This window comes from Coenobita brevimanus, chromosome 84 (genome assembly GCF_032717465.1).
Source record: "Coenobita brevimanus isolate Jiangsu-jjx chromosome 84, ASM3271746v2, whole genome shotgun sequence".
Classification (NCBI taxonomy): Eukaryota; Metazoa; Arthropoda; class Malacostraca; order Decapoda; family Coenobitidae; genus Coenobita; species Coenobita brevimanus.
This window is the reverse complement of record NC_137037.1, coordinates 35,022,884-35,038,575: the sequence shown is the minus strand read 5'-3', so window position 1 is coordinate 35,038,575 and position 15,692 is coordinate 35,022,884. Positions and strand designations below refer to the sequence as shown.

At 43.4% G+C, this 15,692-nt stretch overlaps 1 protein-coding gene and 1 non-coding gene across 2 annotated transcripts in view; both read left to right on the top strand.

Moving 5' to 3' along the window:
* LOC145410123 (hemocyte protein-glutamine gamma-glutamyltransferase-like) overlaps positions 1-15,692 on the top strand; it is a 167,577-nt gene that overhangs the window by 130,909 nt on the left and 20,976 nt on the right. Inside the window, exons 12-14 of the mRNA XM_080280321.1 lie at positions 1,595-1,718; positions 7,963-8,086; positions 10,780-10,940. Of these exons, the coding sequence (XP_080136447.1) occupies positions 1,595-1,718; positions 7,963-8,086; positions 10,780-10,940 (409 nt within the window). The remainder of the gene's footprint in view (positions 1-1,594; positions 1,719-7,962; positions 8,087-10,779; positions 10,941-15,692) is intronic.
* LOC145410279 (5S ribosomal RNA) lies at positions 11,617-11,735 on the top strand. The gene has a single exon (XR_013899244.1). It is a non-coding gene; the product is annotated as a 5S ribosomal RNA (ribosomal RNA).

The following is a 15,692-nucleotide window of genomic DNA, read 5'->3' as shown; positions in this document are numbered from 1 at the left end:
GAAAAGCTTGGGAGAAGATAGAGTGGATGTACTAGTAGATTTAATGCGGAAGATATATGATCAGGAGAAATTACCGGAGCCCTGGTGAGAAAGTGTGATAGTACCAATCCATAAGGAAAAAGGTGACATTCAGAATTGGGGGAATTGTCGGGGTCTAAAGCTGATGTCACACACAATGAAACAGTGGGAGAGAATAATAAAGAATATGTTAAGGGAGGAAACAGAGATTGGTGAACAACAGTTTGGATTCATGCCAGGAAAATGAGCAACAGATGCAATCTTTGCAGTGCGTCAAATCCAGGAAAAATTTGGAGAGAAACATAGAAAGCTGCGTATGATTTTTGTTGACTTGGAAAAGTGTATGATGCTGTGCCAAGGCAGGAAATGTGGAGATGTATGAGGGAAAAGAGCGTCTCAGAAAAGTATGTGCGACTGGTTAAAGATAATTATGTATGACCAGGCGATAACTTGGGTCAGAAGTGGTGTTGGTTTGACACAGAAGTTTCCAGTAAAAGTTGGGCTGCATCAGGGATCCTCGTTGCGTCCCTATATCTTCGATGTGTTAATGGATATTTTGGGGAGAGGCATCACTGAAGAGGCTCCATGGGTAATGTTGTTTGCAGATGATATTGTGCTGATAGATACCACCAGGGAGGGAGTAGAACTGAAGTTGGCAGAGTATAGAAAGAACATGGAGGATAGAGGTAGCACCGAATTTGCTTATATTAATGTAGTGGCCATTGCTAGAAGGGGATGGAAATAGAAGGTGTGTTATCTAATATTCATGTAATGTGGTGTAAGCAGTTGAAGGTAGAGGTTTTATGAGAGTATGCTGGCCTACTCTCTGTGTTAATGAAAACATTGATAATGTTCAGCAAAAGGAGATAGTCAGGAATAGGTTCTGAGCGCTGGTGAAACGGGGGCTTCAGCTCTCCCTGTCACTAGCCTGCCATCCACCTAGGGAGTACCGCCTTGCTCGACTGGTGCTACAGATTGACAATCTGAAGAATATCTACGAAGAAAATGTACAAACATACTATATGCTGGAGCTTCAGTGCATTTTGGGTAATTCTCGATGTGATGTGGTGCGGGAAAGTGATTTTGTGAGGTGTGGTGAGAGAGGGTGGTGTGGAGTAGTGTGGTGTGGTTTAGTGGGGTGAGGTCTTGGTAAAGTCGCTGAAGACTACGGGTGTGAAACACACTGCGTCCGAAAATTGTTCGTGAGAGACAGACAGACAGAACCACTCCTGCATTTGCTAACCACATCTGAAAAATATCAAAACACTGTGGACAAAAGGTCATGCATAAGATGTAATAGGGATTCCGGTGGCTGGCACAGTGTGTGAATGAGTGTGTGGCCAGTTTCGCTGGACATGCTGTTGATTACTTCTCTTTTTATCGTGATTTTCTGGGCCCTACTTTACTCCACCCTTAATTAGGGAAAAGAGGTTGGAATGATGATGATGATGATAGTGGTAGGTTTCGTTGTGTGTGTGTGTGTGTGTGTGTGTGTGTGTGTGTGTGTGTGTGTGTGTGTGTGTGTGTGTGTGTGTGTGTGTGTGTGTGTTTTCACATTTCTATTTGTTTCTTTCAGTTCCCGCAATGCCCGTCACGCCTTCCGCTTTCCCTCCGAGGCCATAGAGGACGTGGAGTTCTCCATCCAGGACGTGGAAAAAATCAACATCGGAGACGACTTCAACGTGACGGTTCGGTCAGAGGTAGGTAACATTTGGTTAATTCAGATTTGATTAGGATGTACTAGGCTGGACTGATTTAAATTAGGATGTAATAAGCTGGACTGATTTAAAATTAGGATGTAATAAGCTGGATGGGTTTAAGCTAAGTAAGGTTAGATTTAGTTGAGTTTGTTTTAGTTTGGCTTGATTTGCTTTGGATAGGTTAGATCAGGCTAATCTTTGATTTGATTTGGTTTGGTTAGGTTTGTTTAGGTTAGATTAGGTTAGTGTGGGCTGGGCTAGGTTAAAGATGTCTTGGGTTAGGTTAGGTTAGGTTATACGAGGTTAGGTTAGGGTAGGATGGGGTAGGTTACATTAGGATAGGATAGGTTAGAATAGGTTAGATTTACTCTTAAAGCTAAGGGATATTGTGAACTGGCCCATCTGGTGTTTTTTTTTTTCTCTGTTCAACCATTCACTGCTCCGTGACTACAGCATCTAGAATTTTCAATTAAAGATCAGAGTACTAACAAATCCTTCCTCTTCCACTGTAAATGTGCCCTGGTCGCTAGATGGAGGCAATGTGGAGGTAGGAGGTGATGAATGGAGGCAATCTGGAAGGTTGTGAGAGGCTGTGTTTGTACGAGTGGGCAAGTCGGTGGCTAAAGCGCACAGCCCATGTGCCTGCCTGGCCCAAACGGGGATATCCTGCTTGCAGTCACTCACACTCCTCTTTGCCCCAGTTGATCTTGACACTCCTTTCCACTACCCCATCCCACTGCTGCATGAATGAATCTTCACCCCTTGTGTATGTGGTAAGCTCAGTTCATTCACCCAATTTGTCTGGCCTTTCCAGAGTGACACTGTGTACTACAGTGTATGGGATGGGAGAGCGAAAAGAAATTCAAAAAGTTTATTACACATTACATTCCTCAAATGATCACTTTCACTTTCTTACGAGTACATTTTCTGTGTTGCGTTAGGCTATTTTAGCAATCACTGAGGTCGTTCTCTTATACATATAGTTTTCGTTTTTTTCTAAAGCACTTGATTGGCTAACTTCTTACTGCACAACAGAAGCTGCAAAAAATTACTACAAGTTTACTATCACAACACCATTTGCACGTATATTGCACTGTATTACCATGACACTTATTTGCACTTATACTGCGAGTTCGTTTTCACTGTATCCTAAGTACATCATCTTATACTCATACTTTTCCTTATATTCTAAATTCTGGTGTAGGAAATTCACCTACTTGGCTAATTTTTTCCTGCATTACAGGAGCTTTGAAAAATTATTACTAGTTTACTTTCACAACAAAATCAATTTGAACGTGTATTGCATTATATTACTATAACACTTACACTTGTATTGAGAATTCACTTTCATTTTAACTCGAGATCTTATACCTGCACTTTTCCTTAGATTCTAAATTCTTATTAGTAAAGTCACTATCAGTTTACATTATTTACACTTTCCCACACACCATTGCCTAGTACCTCACATTGGTGTGGTAACTAAAGAAGCACTCAGTGCTTAGTGTCACCTTGCACTTACTGCACTGGTACTGCGCTTCATTGTATACTGGTTGCTGTCAGTGACTGTTCAGGCAGTCATGGCACCACCTATACAAATTATCCCTTTCAGCTGTGTACCCCAGGTTCACCGTGTGGTGATGTGAGAGGTACAGTAGTCTGACCTGGAAACCCTGTCGGGCATTGCAGCAGCACTTTATTTTCTTGGAACAACGGCTGAACACGTCCTTACCGTGCAAGCAGCTCACACACTAGTTCCTTATCAAACCCAAGTAGGGAATGATCATTGTCAACAACCTGCCTGAACAGTTTGCATGCATTTATCATAGTGGTTACAGGAACGTGTAGGAACACCAGCTTGTACCACTTGCATCACTTCCTGAGACAGTTGATTAGTACTGTACCAAAGTGCTTAGCTGACCGGTCAACAAGTCACATACTTATGCTATAGTCACTGACCGTATCAGACTTGATCACGAGCTCCTTGGTCATGCAGTCATGCTTCCCAGTGGCCTGCATCTCACCCTTATTGACTGTGATAGGCATGTTGACCTTCTGCTTATCATGTTACTGGATCCCCAACATGTTATCACATTTCTTGGCGAGTAATACTCCCTTCTCGGTCTTGGGTGGTTAGGCAGGGTAGTGCTTCTTAGTGGACCTGACAATACTGCAGGCTCATGTCGCATGCTCAAGTAAATACTTCGTCAGTACTGGGGACGTGTAGAAATTGTCAGTGAATAGAATGTGGTCAGCCCTGAAGTGTTTTTCCATTAGCACTTTCACTGTCGTACCTGAGAATCATGAGGGTGGTCACTTGGGATGTCGACACCTGATGAGAAGTACACTACAGGACATTCTCACAATTTGAACGAGCGTCGATTCGCAAGTCTGAATATTCCGCCCCTCTGTAGGTTAGAAAAGAGCACATCCAAACACGGATGTGATGAGGCATTCCCAGTCCTCTCTCCATCCCCTCTCTTCTCCCACCCCCGGTCCCTCCTCCATCCCCTGCCACACACAGCACTGCTTGGCGTGTCTTCCTCCCCATCTCCCTGCCCTCCCCCACGCCTGGATGTGTCCCTTCCTGTCCCTCCACCCCTTTTTGTCTCCCCTGTGTGTGTGTGTGTGTGTGTGTGTGTGTGTGTGTGTGTGTGTGTGTGTGTGTGTGTGTGTGTGAGTGTGTGTGTGAGTGAGTGAGTGAGTGAGTGAGTGAATGAGTGAGTGAGTGTGTAAGTGAGTGAGTGAGTGAGGGTGAAAGTGAGTGAGTGAGTGAGTGAGTGAGGGTGAAAGTGAGTGAGTGAGTGAGTGAGTGAGTGAGTGAGTGGGTGAGTGAGTGAGAGAGTTAGTGAAAGTGTGGGTGTGTGTGTGAGTGGGTGAGAGAGAGAGTGAGTGAGAGAGAGTGAGTGGGAGAGAGTGAGTGGGAGAGTGAATGTGAGAATGAGTGAGTGAGTGAGACTGGAGGGGGGGGGGAATGGAAGGCAGTTTGGCTTTCTTGTCTCCCCGTCCCCCCACCCTCCCCCACCCCTACCCCAACATGCCTCCCTCCCCCACCCCAGCTTGTCTCCCTCCAGTCCTCCTGTCCTTCCCCACCCCTGCTGTCCCCTCGCCTTCCCACCCATGTTTTCCTCCCTCCCCGTCCCCCCACCCTCCCCCACCCCTACCCCAACATGCCTCCCTCCCCCACCCCAGCTTGTCTCCCTCCAGTCCTCCTGTCCTTCCCCACCCCTGCTGTCTCCCTCCCCGTCCCCCGGCCCTCCCTCACCCCCATTTGGTGCCCTTCCAGCAGCCTGCCTGGCTGTCAGTTGACCTGAAGCATCTCAACACCACACTTCCCACCCACCTTACCTTCCTGCATGTGATGTTTGAGGTCTCATTTTTTTGGCAATAGAGTGTTTCTGTGTTAGTTTCTGTTGATTAAGGTTATCGAGAGTTTGGGTTTGGGCCTGGAATGCTTCTCTGGCTTTTCTTCAGTATCTTATGGGAAACTTGCTTCGATACCCAACACTCTCGCTGACTGAACACTCTCTCTGGTAGGCAACACTGTCAGATATAGGGGTAGGCCTGTAAAAAGTTCAGCACATATCCAGTTCTGCAGCCGCAGACGAAGAAGAATTTCATGCCAAAATGATGATGCTTGGAAGACGTGTACTGGATAAATGCCAGTCATCCCCAGGACAAAACAAGTGACTCATCCACAACCATTTAACGGAATGTCAAGAAAAATCTAATAAAAGATTCCTTTAGTATGGTCAGAATATTCCACAGCCATTATTGAGTGCAGGTTCCAGGGTAGACGAGAAGTACCTGTCCCACACCATGAATCTTTCAAAGACAGTTGTGGCTGTAAAGTCGTCCATGATCCAATAATCCTGTATGGCATGCATTTTTATGAGTTCCATTAGCATAGTCAGAGCTTTCCACTTCTACAGTTCACCTACTTCCACAAGATACCATTCTTTCATTTTTGAGCTGTCATGGGAAAGGAGGCTGAGCCAGTGTAGAGAGAATTCCTAGAGATAAGTTATCATGTGCAGAAGGTGTTCCATCACTGACAGTGGATAAAAATGTCACGAAAAAAATCCAGAATGCGCGAGATTGTTCTTCCCAGATAATCTGCTTGAACGTCTGCCTCTGGATCATTAAAAGCAGCCGACGTGAGCACAAACCTTTCCCCCACCTTCCATTCAAAAGTTTTCATTTTTCCCATACATGGGCTGTGGGAATGGAACGACTTGCACGAGCACTACATACCTCTCGGTCTCTTGGATTGCCAGGATCCCCATGTGTATGGCCAGCCTCTTGAATGGCGGAAAGGGGAGGGGAAATATGTCGAATCAGAGGATGATGATTCATCATGTGGCAGTGTATGGTAGTGCCTGGAGGTGATGCTGCCTCTTCCAGCTGCCCTCGTGGAAGTCCTTGTGGTGTCAAGGGGGCAGTTGAAGAGCCAGGCTGTGGGGACATCAACCGTGAAGTACCAGGCTGGGATAATGTGGGTGGAAGTGGCATGGTACCTCTGCAATGGCGTTACATAGGAGGCTGAGAGGTGAAAATGCGGCATTTATTCTTAACATGATTTCTGTCTGCCCAGTCCTCGGCGTCAGAGTTCGACGCCTCAGAGAAATGTCCTGAGGCGTTGGAAGGGTAGGGAAAAAGTTACCAGGCACTGGAAGGTCATCAGGATACACTGGAAGAGCGTCAGCAGGCAATGAAGGATCGTCAGAATCACATTCAAAAGGTGGTATGGAACTAATGGGGGAGAAACAAGAGGGTGGCCAGTGCCATCACTCTCTGCATGGTAACTTCTACTCTCTGATGTCGTCTTACCACTTGATAATGAGGCCACCATCATTTCCAACACCTTGCCAATTGCTCTGACACTAACCTGGACAAGTGGGAGGCTTGTCAGGGGTGGAGATGGCAGAGGTCGGGCAGCCCTTCGCAATGGGAAGTGAATGTGACCATGAAGATTCAGAACTTCTCCTTTACACTACCGTGGCAAGTGGAAAACTGGCCTTGGCACCCACGCACGTCCTAGAAGCGTGCATCACACACTGGGCATCAGAGAAAATAGGTAGGATTTCAAACGCTGAAGAGAAATGCAAACATCCGTTGCCATCATCCAAGCCTCCCCGTACACCTGTTTTATGATAGCCATCACTGTCATGCGAGCTGTAGGAGTTAAGTCATAGTCCAGGCAGAGTTAGAGTCACAGCCTGGCAGGAGAGACATGATATGGAAAGGTTATCTTAGGTTTAGTTTTATTACTTCACCACAATTTTCACCTCCTTCTCCATCCGCTAATACCTCTTCCTTTTATTCATCCGTTCCCATTGATTCACCTTTGGATCCACTACTTCACTTCCTCTCTCAAAGATTCACCTCTCCACCCACTTACTAACCTCCCCCTCCACCTCTACCCTCGCCACTTACATTTCTTTCCCATCCTTTCCATCTTTCTACCAGCTCACCTCTCCATCAACATCTACGCTTCCACCCACTTCTTCTCTCCTCATCTACCTCTACTCTCACCATTTTTCATCTTTCTTCTATCGACTCAACCCCTTAGTTTCTGCACTTACGCTCCAGATATTCATCCCCCCCCCCCTTCCATTTATTCATTCCCTACCCGTCCATGTCTACCAAAATCATTTACTCACCTCCATCCATACCCTATCTAGTTACTCACCTTTCCCTCCATTCATCCACCCTCTCCTACAGTTATTCACTTTCTCCACCTGTTCACCCTCTGTAACCACTTTCTTCCACCTTCTATTCACCTCCCCCTGCAGCTACTCCCCTCCCCTCCATCTGCTTATTCACCCAAATTGTTCTCCATCCCCTCTGTTTGCTCATTCCCTCTCTCTAGATCACCTCCCAACATTTCTTCACTCCTTTGATTGATTTTTACTTCCCGATCCCTCTCCACATCTTGTCCCATCTATCTCTATACCATCCACCTCAACACCCACTCCACTGATTCGCATCCCTCTCCATTATAGCATCTCTTTCCCATTGATTTACCTACCCCTCCAGTTACATCTCTCCCTTGCATGTTACTTCCCCCTCCATAATTCACCTACTCCTCCTATTACTTCTCTCCCCTGCATGTCGTCTTCCCCTCCCTCAGTTCTGTCTAATTACTTCCCGCTCCTGCATGTCACTCACCCCATTCTCTCCTGTCTCCTTCATCAATTGACCTTCCTCTCTACTTACTCTCTTCGCCTTTCACGTCCTTCCCCAGAACACAAGCGAGCAGGAGCGGAGCGTGAACATCATACTGAGGGCAGGCAGCACCTACTACACGGGAGCTCCGGCCCACCACATCTCTAGTGCAGAGGGAAAGTTTAAGCTTCAGCCCAAGGAAGGTACGGACATGTATTAACATAATCTTCTCAAAGTTTAAGCTTCAGCCCAAGGAAGGTACGGACATGTATTAACATAATCTTCTCAATGCCCTTAATGTAACACCTGCATTCCGGTGACGTACATTCTTTTTAATTTATTCTTACCATATCCATACAACAATATTCTACTATAGGCAAGATTTATTGCACTGAAGGGGCTGATAAAGACTATCAAATTTATCTAGTTCGAAAAGTCTCCTCTACGGTGACTAAATTCGTCTGAAAGTAGCAAGAATAAAATGAAAATTACGGTATCAGAATGAAGAGACTAAACTGATGAAGATGCCTAACTTCTCGCCACCTCATTTGATGGTCAAGTTCCGCTATATTATAGGAACAATTTGTGACTAGAGAGCTTTTTCTGATCTGACAGATTTTAAATCTCTTTTCACCTAAGTTGATAACCGAGTATAGTCGGACTCGGGGACCCATCTGGCTAGATTTTTTCTCAGTTCATGAAGATCACGAACCACTTTTAGATCTTTTGATGGCCTGGCGTTGTTAAACTGGAGAATCGATTTGATTAATAACTAAGAAGACTTAAGTATTGTCGAATTTCGTGCAATCATAACTTAGTGCTCAGACCATAGGAGTGGCCCAGATCAGTTAGGCAAACCCACTATAGTGCGAGGTCAGGAGACGGTGGTGTAAGTTTGTAGGATAACAGGAGAAAAGTGGTAAGGAGAGATGGATTACAGGTGGGGTAGGAAAAGAGCGTAGGATTAAAGTTGTCATACAAGCTTTATATACAGTATGTATATATATATATATATATATATATATGTATATATATATATATTGACTCTATCGGATACGTTTATGTCAAGCTATAGAACTTTGTGAACGTTTCTGGAGTATCCGATAGAGCCAGGATTCCGGGGGCTTGAATGATGAGTGAATGGAAGCGTGGCCCATTGAATCGGGCAAATTTGAGCTGTCTGGACATTGCTACTCCTCACCCTCCCCTAGGGTGGGAAAGGAAGTCCGGATGATTTATATATATATATATATATATATATATATATATATATATATATATATATATATATATATATATATATATATATATATATATGTGTGTGTGTGTGTGTGTGTGTGTGTGTAAGTATTGACTGGGCAGAGTGCTAAAATTACAAAAAGTATCTGATGAAGGTTCTTGCGTGCTTTACATGAAGTAAAATAAAAAGAAATTATCAGCGATAAGCAGTTAGTGCAAAGCTTCCCAAAAACTCCTGTCTAAGGGTGGCGTAGCTATGTACTCAGAAGAAGAAAGGAAGAAAACAATATACAATCTTCATCATCATCATCATCACCACCCCAACCTCTTTTTTCAACCCAAAGTTGAGGTATAAACTAATGACATACAAAATGTGCAAATAAATCTCTCGGATGACCACAGGCAATTTTCTCATGCCGGTAACTCTTTTATATCTGTCTTCCACCACTTAAGACAATTTTCTTAATCCCTGTACACTCAAATCTCTCACTTACACCCTACACCCACACTTCTCACAAACCCTTTTATCCATTACATTTTTGAGCTAATAATCATGCTCACACCTCTCACCTGTACCTACATACAAACCCCTACAGACCACCCACCTGCACCCATACATCCACATCCACATCGAACATACCCATCACTTTCACACCCATAATACACTCACATTCACTTACATCCACACCTATCTACACCCCCACTGCTCTACGCCCACACCCACTTAAACCTACACCATCACCCACGTACACCTACAGTCACACCCAATTACACATCCACCTACACCCATACAAACACCCAAACCCACATCAACACTTACACCTACCTGCATTCATGCTCACACACACATCCACATCCACATCCAACAAAATCATCATATTCACACCCGTATTACACTCACATCCACTTACACCCAAACCAACTACACCCACACTGACCTACACCCGCACCCACTTAAACCTACACACCCACTCACTTAAACCTACATCCTCATCAATTCCCCCTACAGTCACACCCGTTACACATCACTCTACACCCACATCAGCACCCAGACCCACATCCACTTATACCAACACCCAAACCCACAACTTATTCCAACGCCCAAACCTACAATTACACCCACACATTCAAGGGTGGGCGGTTAAAGAAAGTAGATGAATTTTTGGGGGGGCGGATAAAAAATTCCGGCCAGGGCATATATATAGGATGTCTTTGCATGAAACCTGAATTAAACAGTACATGGTCGCAATCAGTGGTTTTTGACCATATGTTGCACGCTGGTGGCGATGGACTCGTATAACCTGGTCATACTCCTAGTATCAATTTCTTTTAGCCACTTATGCAACTAAAACAAGAATGAATATGATGTTTCTAAGGCTCTGTTCAACAAGTGCTATGTGTTCTGTATCGTTACCGGCTAAGAAGGCTGTCTAGCACCTCTTACTTACCAGTTTATAATTGTATCTGGTAGGACGATATATTCGTGTACTCTGTTTCTTCAGCTGAAGTCAACATTAAAAGACATAGAAAGAAGAAAGACAGAAGAAAAGTGTATAGCGTAGTTTGCAAAACAAATCGCGAAGGAAACTTTGCTAGAAAAGATCCTGAACATAAGTTAAGATGAAGCTCTATTTTTTTTTCTCTCACTCTCCCCCAGTGAAAACCCTGACTCTGCCTGTGCCGTATGAGCGGTACTATCGGAAGCTGGTGGAGCACGCAATGGTCAAGATGGTGGCCCACTGCACCGTGGAGGAGACATCTTATGCATGGACCGATGATGATTGCTTCGAGGTGGCTAAACCGGAGATCAAGGTGGAGGTATGAAGAGGGAAAAGGAGGGGAATGAACGGAGCAGGGTTTCACTAAAAAACTGGGGTAGGAGGATTTTCTAATATCCGAACTGCATGTTTAGTTTAAAAAGCAGAGCTGCTGAGCATTAGAAACTTAACGGTCTAAACCAGTGGTTCTCATCCTCTTTAATGTCCCACCCCGCCTCCTTCAGCAGCTGGTGCTCATGGTCACGCCTCAACACATCATTCCATATGTGAGTCCATTCTTCTTTATTCACCATGTCTGTCTATCTGTGTATCTATATATACAGTACGTCTCTCTCTCTCTCTCTCTCTCTCTCTCTCTCTCTCTCTCTCTCTCTCTCTCTCTCTCTCTCTATGCATCTGTATCTATCTGTCTGTCCATTTATTAATCTGTCCATCAAGCTATCATCTATCTATCTATCTATATATATATATATATATATATATATATATATATATATATATATATATATATATCTATATCTATATCTATATATATATATATATATATATATATATATAAACCTAATGGTCATAATGCCACCATACCACATGATTATAAACCACCACATCGCATGAACATAAACATCACCACACCATCATAAACACCGCAACACTACATTCCCATAATCAGTATCTCACCATATTCACATCAGCACAATGCCAACGGCCATACCACTGCCAACGGCCATACCACGTTGAATACACCACTTCCCGTCCGATCAGCGAAGTTAAGCAACGTTGGGTCTGGTTAGTACTTGGATGGGTGACCGCCTGGGAACACCAGATGCTGTTGGCATCCCTACGTCAAGTGGGGTTGGTGGAGGATTAGTGCCCCTCCCTGTAAAACAATTAACTCTAAGCCCTTGGCCACCCCGTTTGGGATACATGGCGTCTGGCAATGAATGAATGAACAATGCCACGTGATCGTAAACACCATCACTTCATCACTTGGTCATAAACGCCACCACCGAACATGGTCATAATCATCACCGTACCCCATTGTTGCGAATACCACCACCCAACATGGTCATAATCATCACCACACCACATTCTACGAGTACCACCACCCAACGTGGTCATAATCATCAATCAATCAATCATTTCCTGTGGCACCCTCGGGGATGCATAGGGCCTCGATGAACTCACACCACCACATCCTATCTTGTGCTAACTCCTCAAGATCTCCCCAACACTCATCTCCAGCTTCCCGTCTCATTGTCATAAACACCAATAAGCACTATTACGCCACATGGTCATCAACACCAACTCACCCTATGGTTATATATAATACCATATGCTTATAAACACCAGCACATCACATATTCATACAAAGCACCACATCTCACTGTCATACAAACCACCAATCCACGTGATCAAAAACGCAATCACACCACACGGTCATATATACCACCACACCTCATGTTCGTAAGCACCACTAAAATGTATTTTTATTGGCACCATCTCTACCACGCTGTAGTAAGTACAAGCACGTGTTCATAAACTTTATTCCACAATCAATAATATCAATCATAATCAGGACATGTTTGTTTATTATCCTCTTTCATTGACAAACTATTTTCTCGTTACGAAAAACGAACCAAATTGTAAACATTTCCAGAATACAGATGTATCATTACTGTTTACTTTAAATAATTTAACCTTTTAGTCGAATAAAGAAATGCACAAGCGCGAGGGAGTGGAGCTGTCATGTACTAACGAGCTGGCTACTGGCAGAAGCTGTAGCAATTTGAAATTTAACTAAATATTTATAAAAACATAGGCAATTCTACGCCGTTGAAACCCTCCATCTGACCAAGCACATACCCCGCACCTCCCTGTACAGCTAACTCAGCGCATAACCGCCCTGACCCCCCTCCCCTCCCTTTGTATAACACAGAGACAGCAGGTCGCACCGAAATCTCTGGAAAAAAAAATGTTTTTCTTTTCATTATTAAAAAAAAAAAAAAACTTAAGACACAGCATTCCACCTATGAAAAGGCACCAGTTCACTATAAAACACATAACTATGTGAAATTTCATTACTCATTTTTTGATTTGTGGCATGAGATTACTTGCTCAGGTCGTGCTGAATTTTTTTTTTTTTTTTTTTTTTTTTAACTGAAGATACAGCATTCCAAATATCAGAAGGCACCAGTTCACTATAAGACAATTATGTCATACTACATGACCCCATAGTTAATACTTCCTGAGATTTGCTCTGGAAACAAAAATCTCTACTCCCTGCCGCCCAACTTTACGGAAGGACACCAGTAATAATAATACCCTCCTCTGATTTTGGCCGTTGGAGGGTTGAAAAAAAAAAAAAAATGATTTGGACTCGTGTAATGACCTGGAAACGGATACCAGTTCTGGTGACTGCGCAAGTTTTGTTTCTTAAACTCTAAAAATCTGTTGTCTGTTTTTTGTTTGTTTGTTTGTTTGGTAACACATTTCTTACATTATTATCTTGCTCTCGAGATGGCCACAAGAAAGAGGAGCAGAGAGGTGGCCAGGCGATAGACAGAGGAGAGAAGAAACCTAGTTCTTTAATATATATATATATATATATATATATATATATATATATATATATATATATATATATATATATATATATATATATATATATATATTTATATATATTTATATATATATATATAAGTCAGAGGTTGAAGCAGATACAAAATAAGAAATGAATATATATCAAAGGTCCATCGTGACGGACACTGACTTATTTAGGGCAATCACTACTTTTCCACTGGGTCCTCGAGCCCCGCCTGGAAACTGCTCACGGGCCCATAGGGGATGCGTTCCCCAGGCTGAAAACCATTGGTCTACATTACCAACAAGAACATGCAGTCAGCAGTAACTTTTGACATTTTAAGTCATTATGAAAAAATAGTTGCACTGCAACAACTTTATTACAGTTTTGCAGCGATGATTCTAAATGCAGCATACTTCATCCACTGTATGATGACAGAGGTGTGAAGGAGGAGAGACTATGATATACAGTGCGTAGTGACATGACACATACTAAGAAATTATGGAGTGAAGTGTCATCTGAATGACGAAGCTGTTACAGGATCTGTGAATGATGTATATAAAAGTCATCCTGACGAAAATAGCAAAGGAAGGCGACTGGAGAACACACATAAGGAAAGTATGTACTTAACATTTTGAACCCAAACAAGTGCATAACTGTGATTTTTTTCTAATGCAAAGAAGAAGGAACCAAAGACCAACGGCCTGGAAATTCCTCCCTCCAAGAAAAAACTGAAGCAAGATAACAGAGAGCCAAATTAAAGATCCATACATATCGAGATGCCTGGACACACTGCGTTTGAAAGGCTGATGATCGTTGGCAGTCGCAAAAACAGACAGAGAGAGACAGTTCCAGAGCTGACCTATTACACACGTGAAGGACGGGGAGTAGCTGTTAACTCTTTCATTAAAGAGTTGGACAGAAAAGGGATGAGAGTTTGGTGCGAGACGGGTGCTGCGTGCCCACCGTAGTGGTGGAGGGATGCAAGCAGACAGTTCATAGGAGCAGTGACCATTGAATTAGCAATAAAAGAAAGAGACGAAGGTGCAACAGTGCGGCGAAGAGACAGAGGTTGAAGGGAGCCAGTAAGAGAAGGAGAGTTAATAAGACGAAAAGCCTTTGACTCAACCTTGGTGAAAAGAGTCGTATGTGGTTAGCCTCCCCACACATGAGATTTGTACTCTACTCAGGGGAGATTAAAACCCGTGCATAAAGTCAACAACTGTGCAGGGGTAAAGAAGGTACGGAGTCAGCTTAGCACACCTAATCTCTTGGAAGCAGATTTTACAGAAGATGCAATATGATCTTTCCAAGATAAAATCCGAGAGAATGAAACCCCAAGCATGTTCAAGGATGATGCAGGATTGAGCTGGATATACTTAAACATTAGCGGGAATTCCTGTGGAAGATATTGTCAGGTTGATAAGTGTAAGAACTGAGTCTTTAATGCATTAAAAACAATAAGATTATTTTTACCCCAGTCAGAGATATGAGCCAAGTCAGACATTAGGTATGCCATAGCCTCATCCCTTGTTTGTTGAAGTAACTGCTGAGATGGACGTTGAGGAACCAAAGGGAAAGGTGAAGGGTGGAATCATCAGCATACGAGTGGATGAGGTTAGATGTGCAGCTTAGGTCATTGATGAATAAAAGGAAGAGAGTTGGTGGCAGGACAGAGCCCTGAGGAAAACCATTGTCGATAGATCTAGGAGAAGAACAATAGCCGTCTACAACAGCGGCTATAGAACGACCAGAAAGGAAGCTAGAGATGAAGACACAGATAGAAGGATAGAAACCATAAAAGGGTAGTTTGGAAATTAAAGATTTATGCCAGACTCGATCGAAAGCCTTTGAGATGTCAAAGTGCAATGGCAAAGCTTTCGCCAAAGTCCCGGAAGGAGGATGAAAAGAAGTCTGAAAGGTAGATGAGATCACCAGTGGAGCGTCCCTGACGGAACACATATTGACGATCAGAAAGAAGGTTGTGATAGGAAAGATGATTTTATTTATTATTATTTTTTTCTTGAGAACAGACTCGAAAACTTTATAAATACAGGACGTTAAAGCAATTGGGTGATAGCTAGAGGGCTAGGAATGGTCACCCTTCTTTGGAACAGGCTGAAAGAGAGCAAACGTTCAGAAGGAAAGGTGCAAGTTGATGACAAAGACGAAAGAGTTTACCTAGGCAGGGTGTAAGCACAAAAGCCTAGT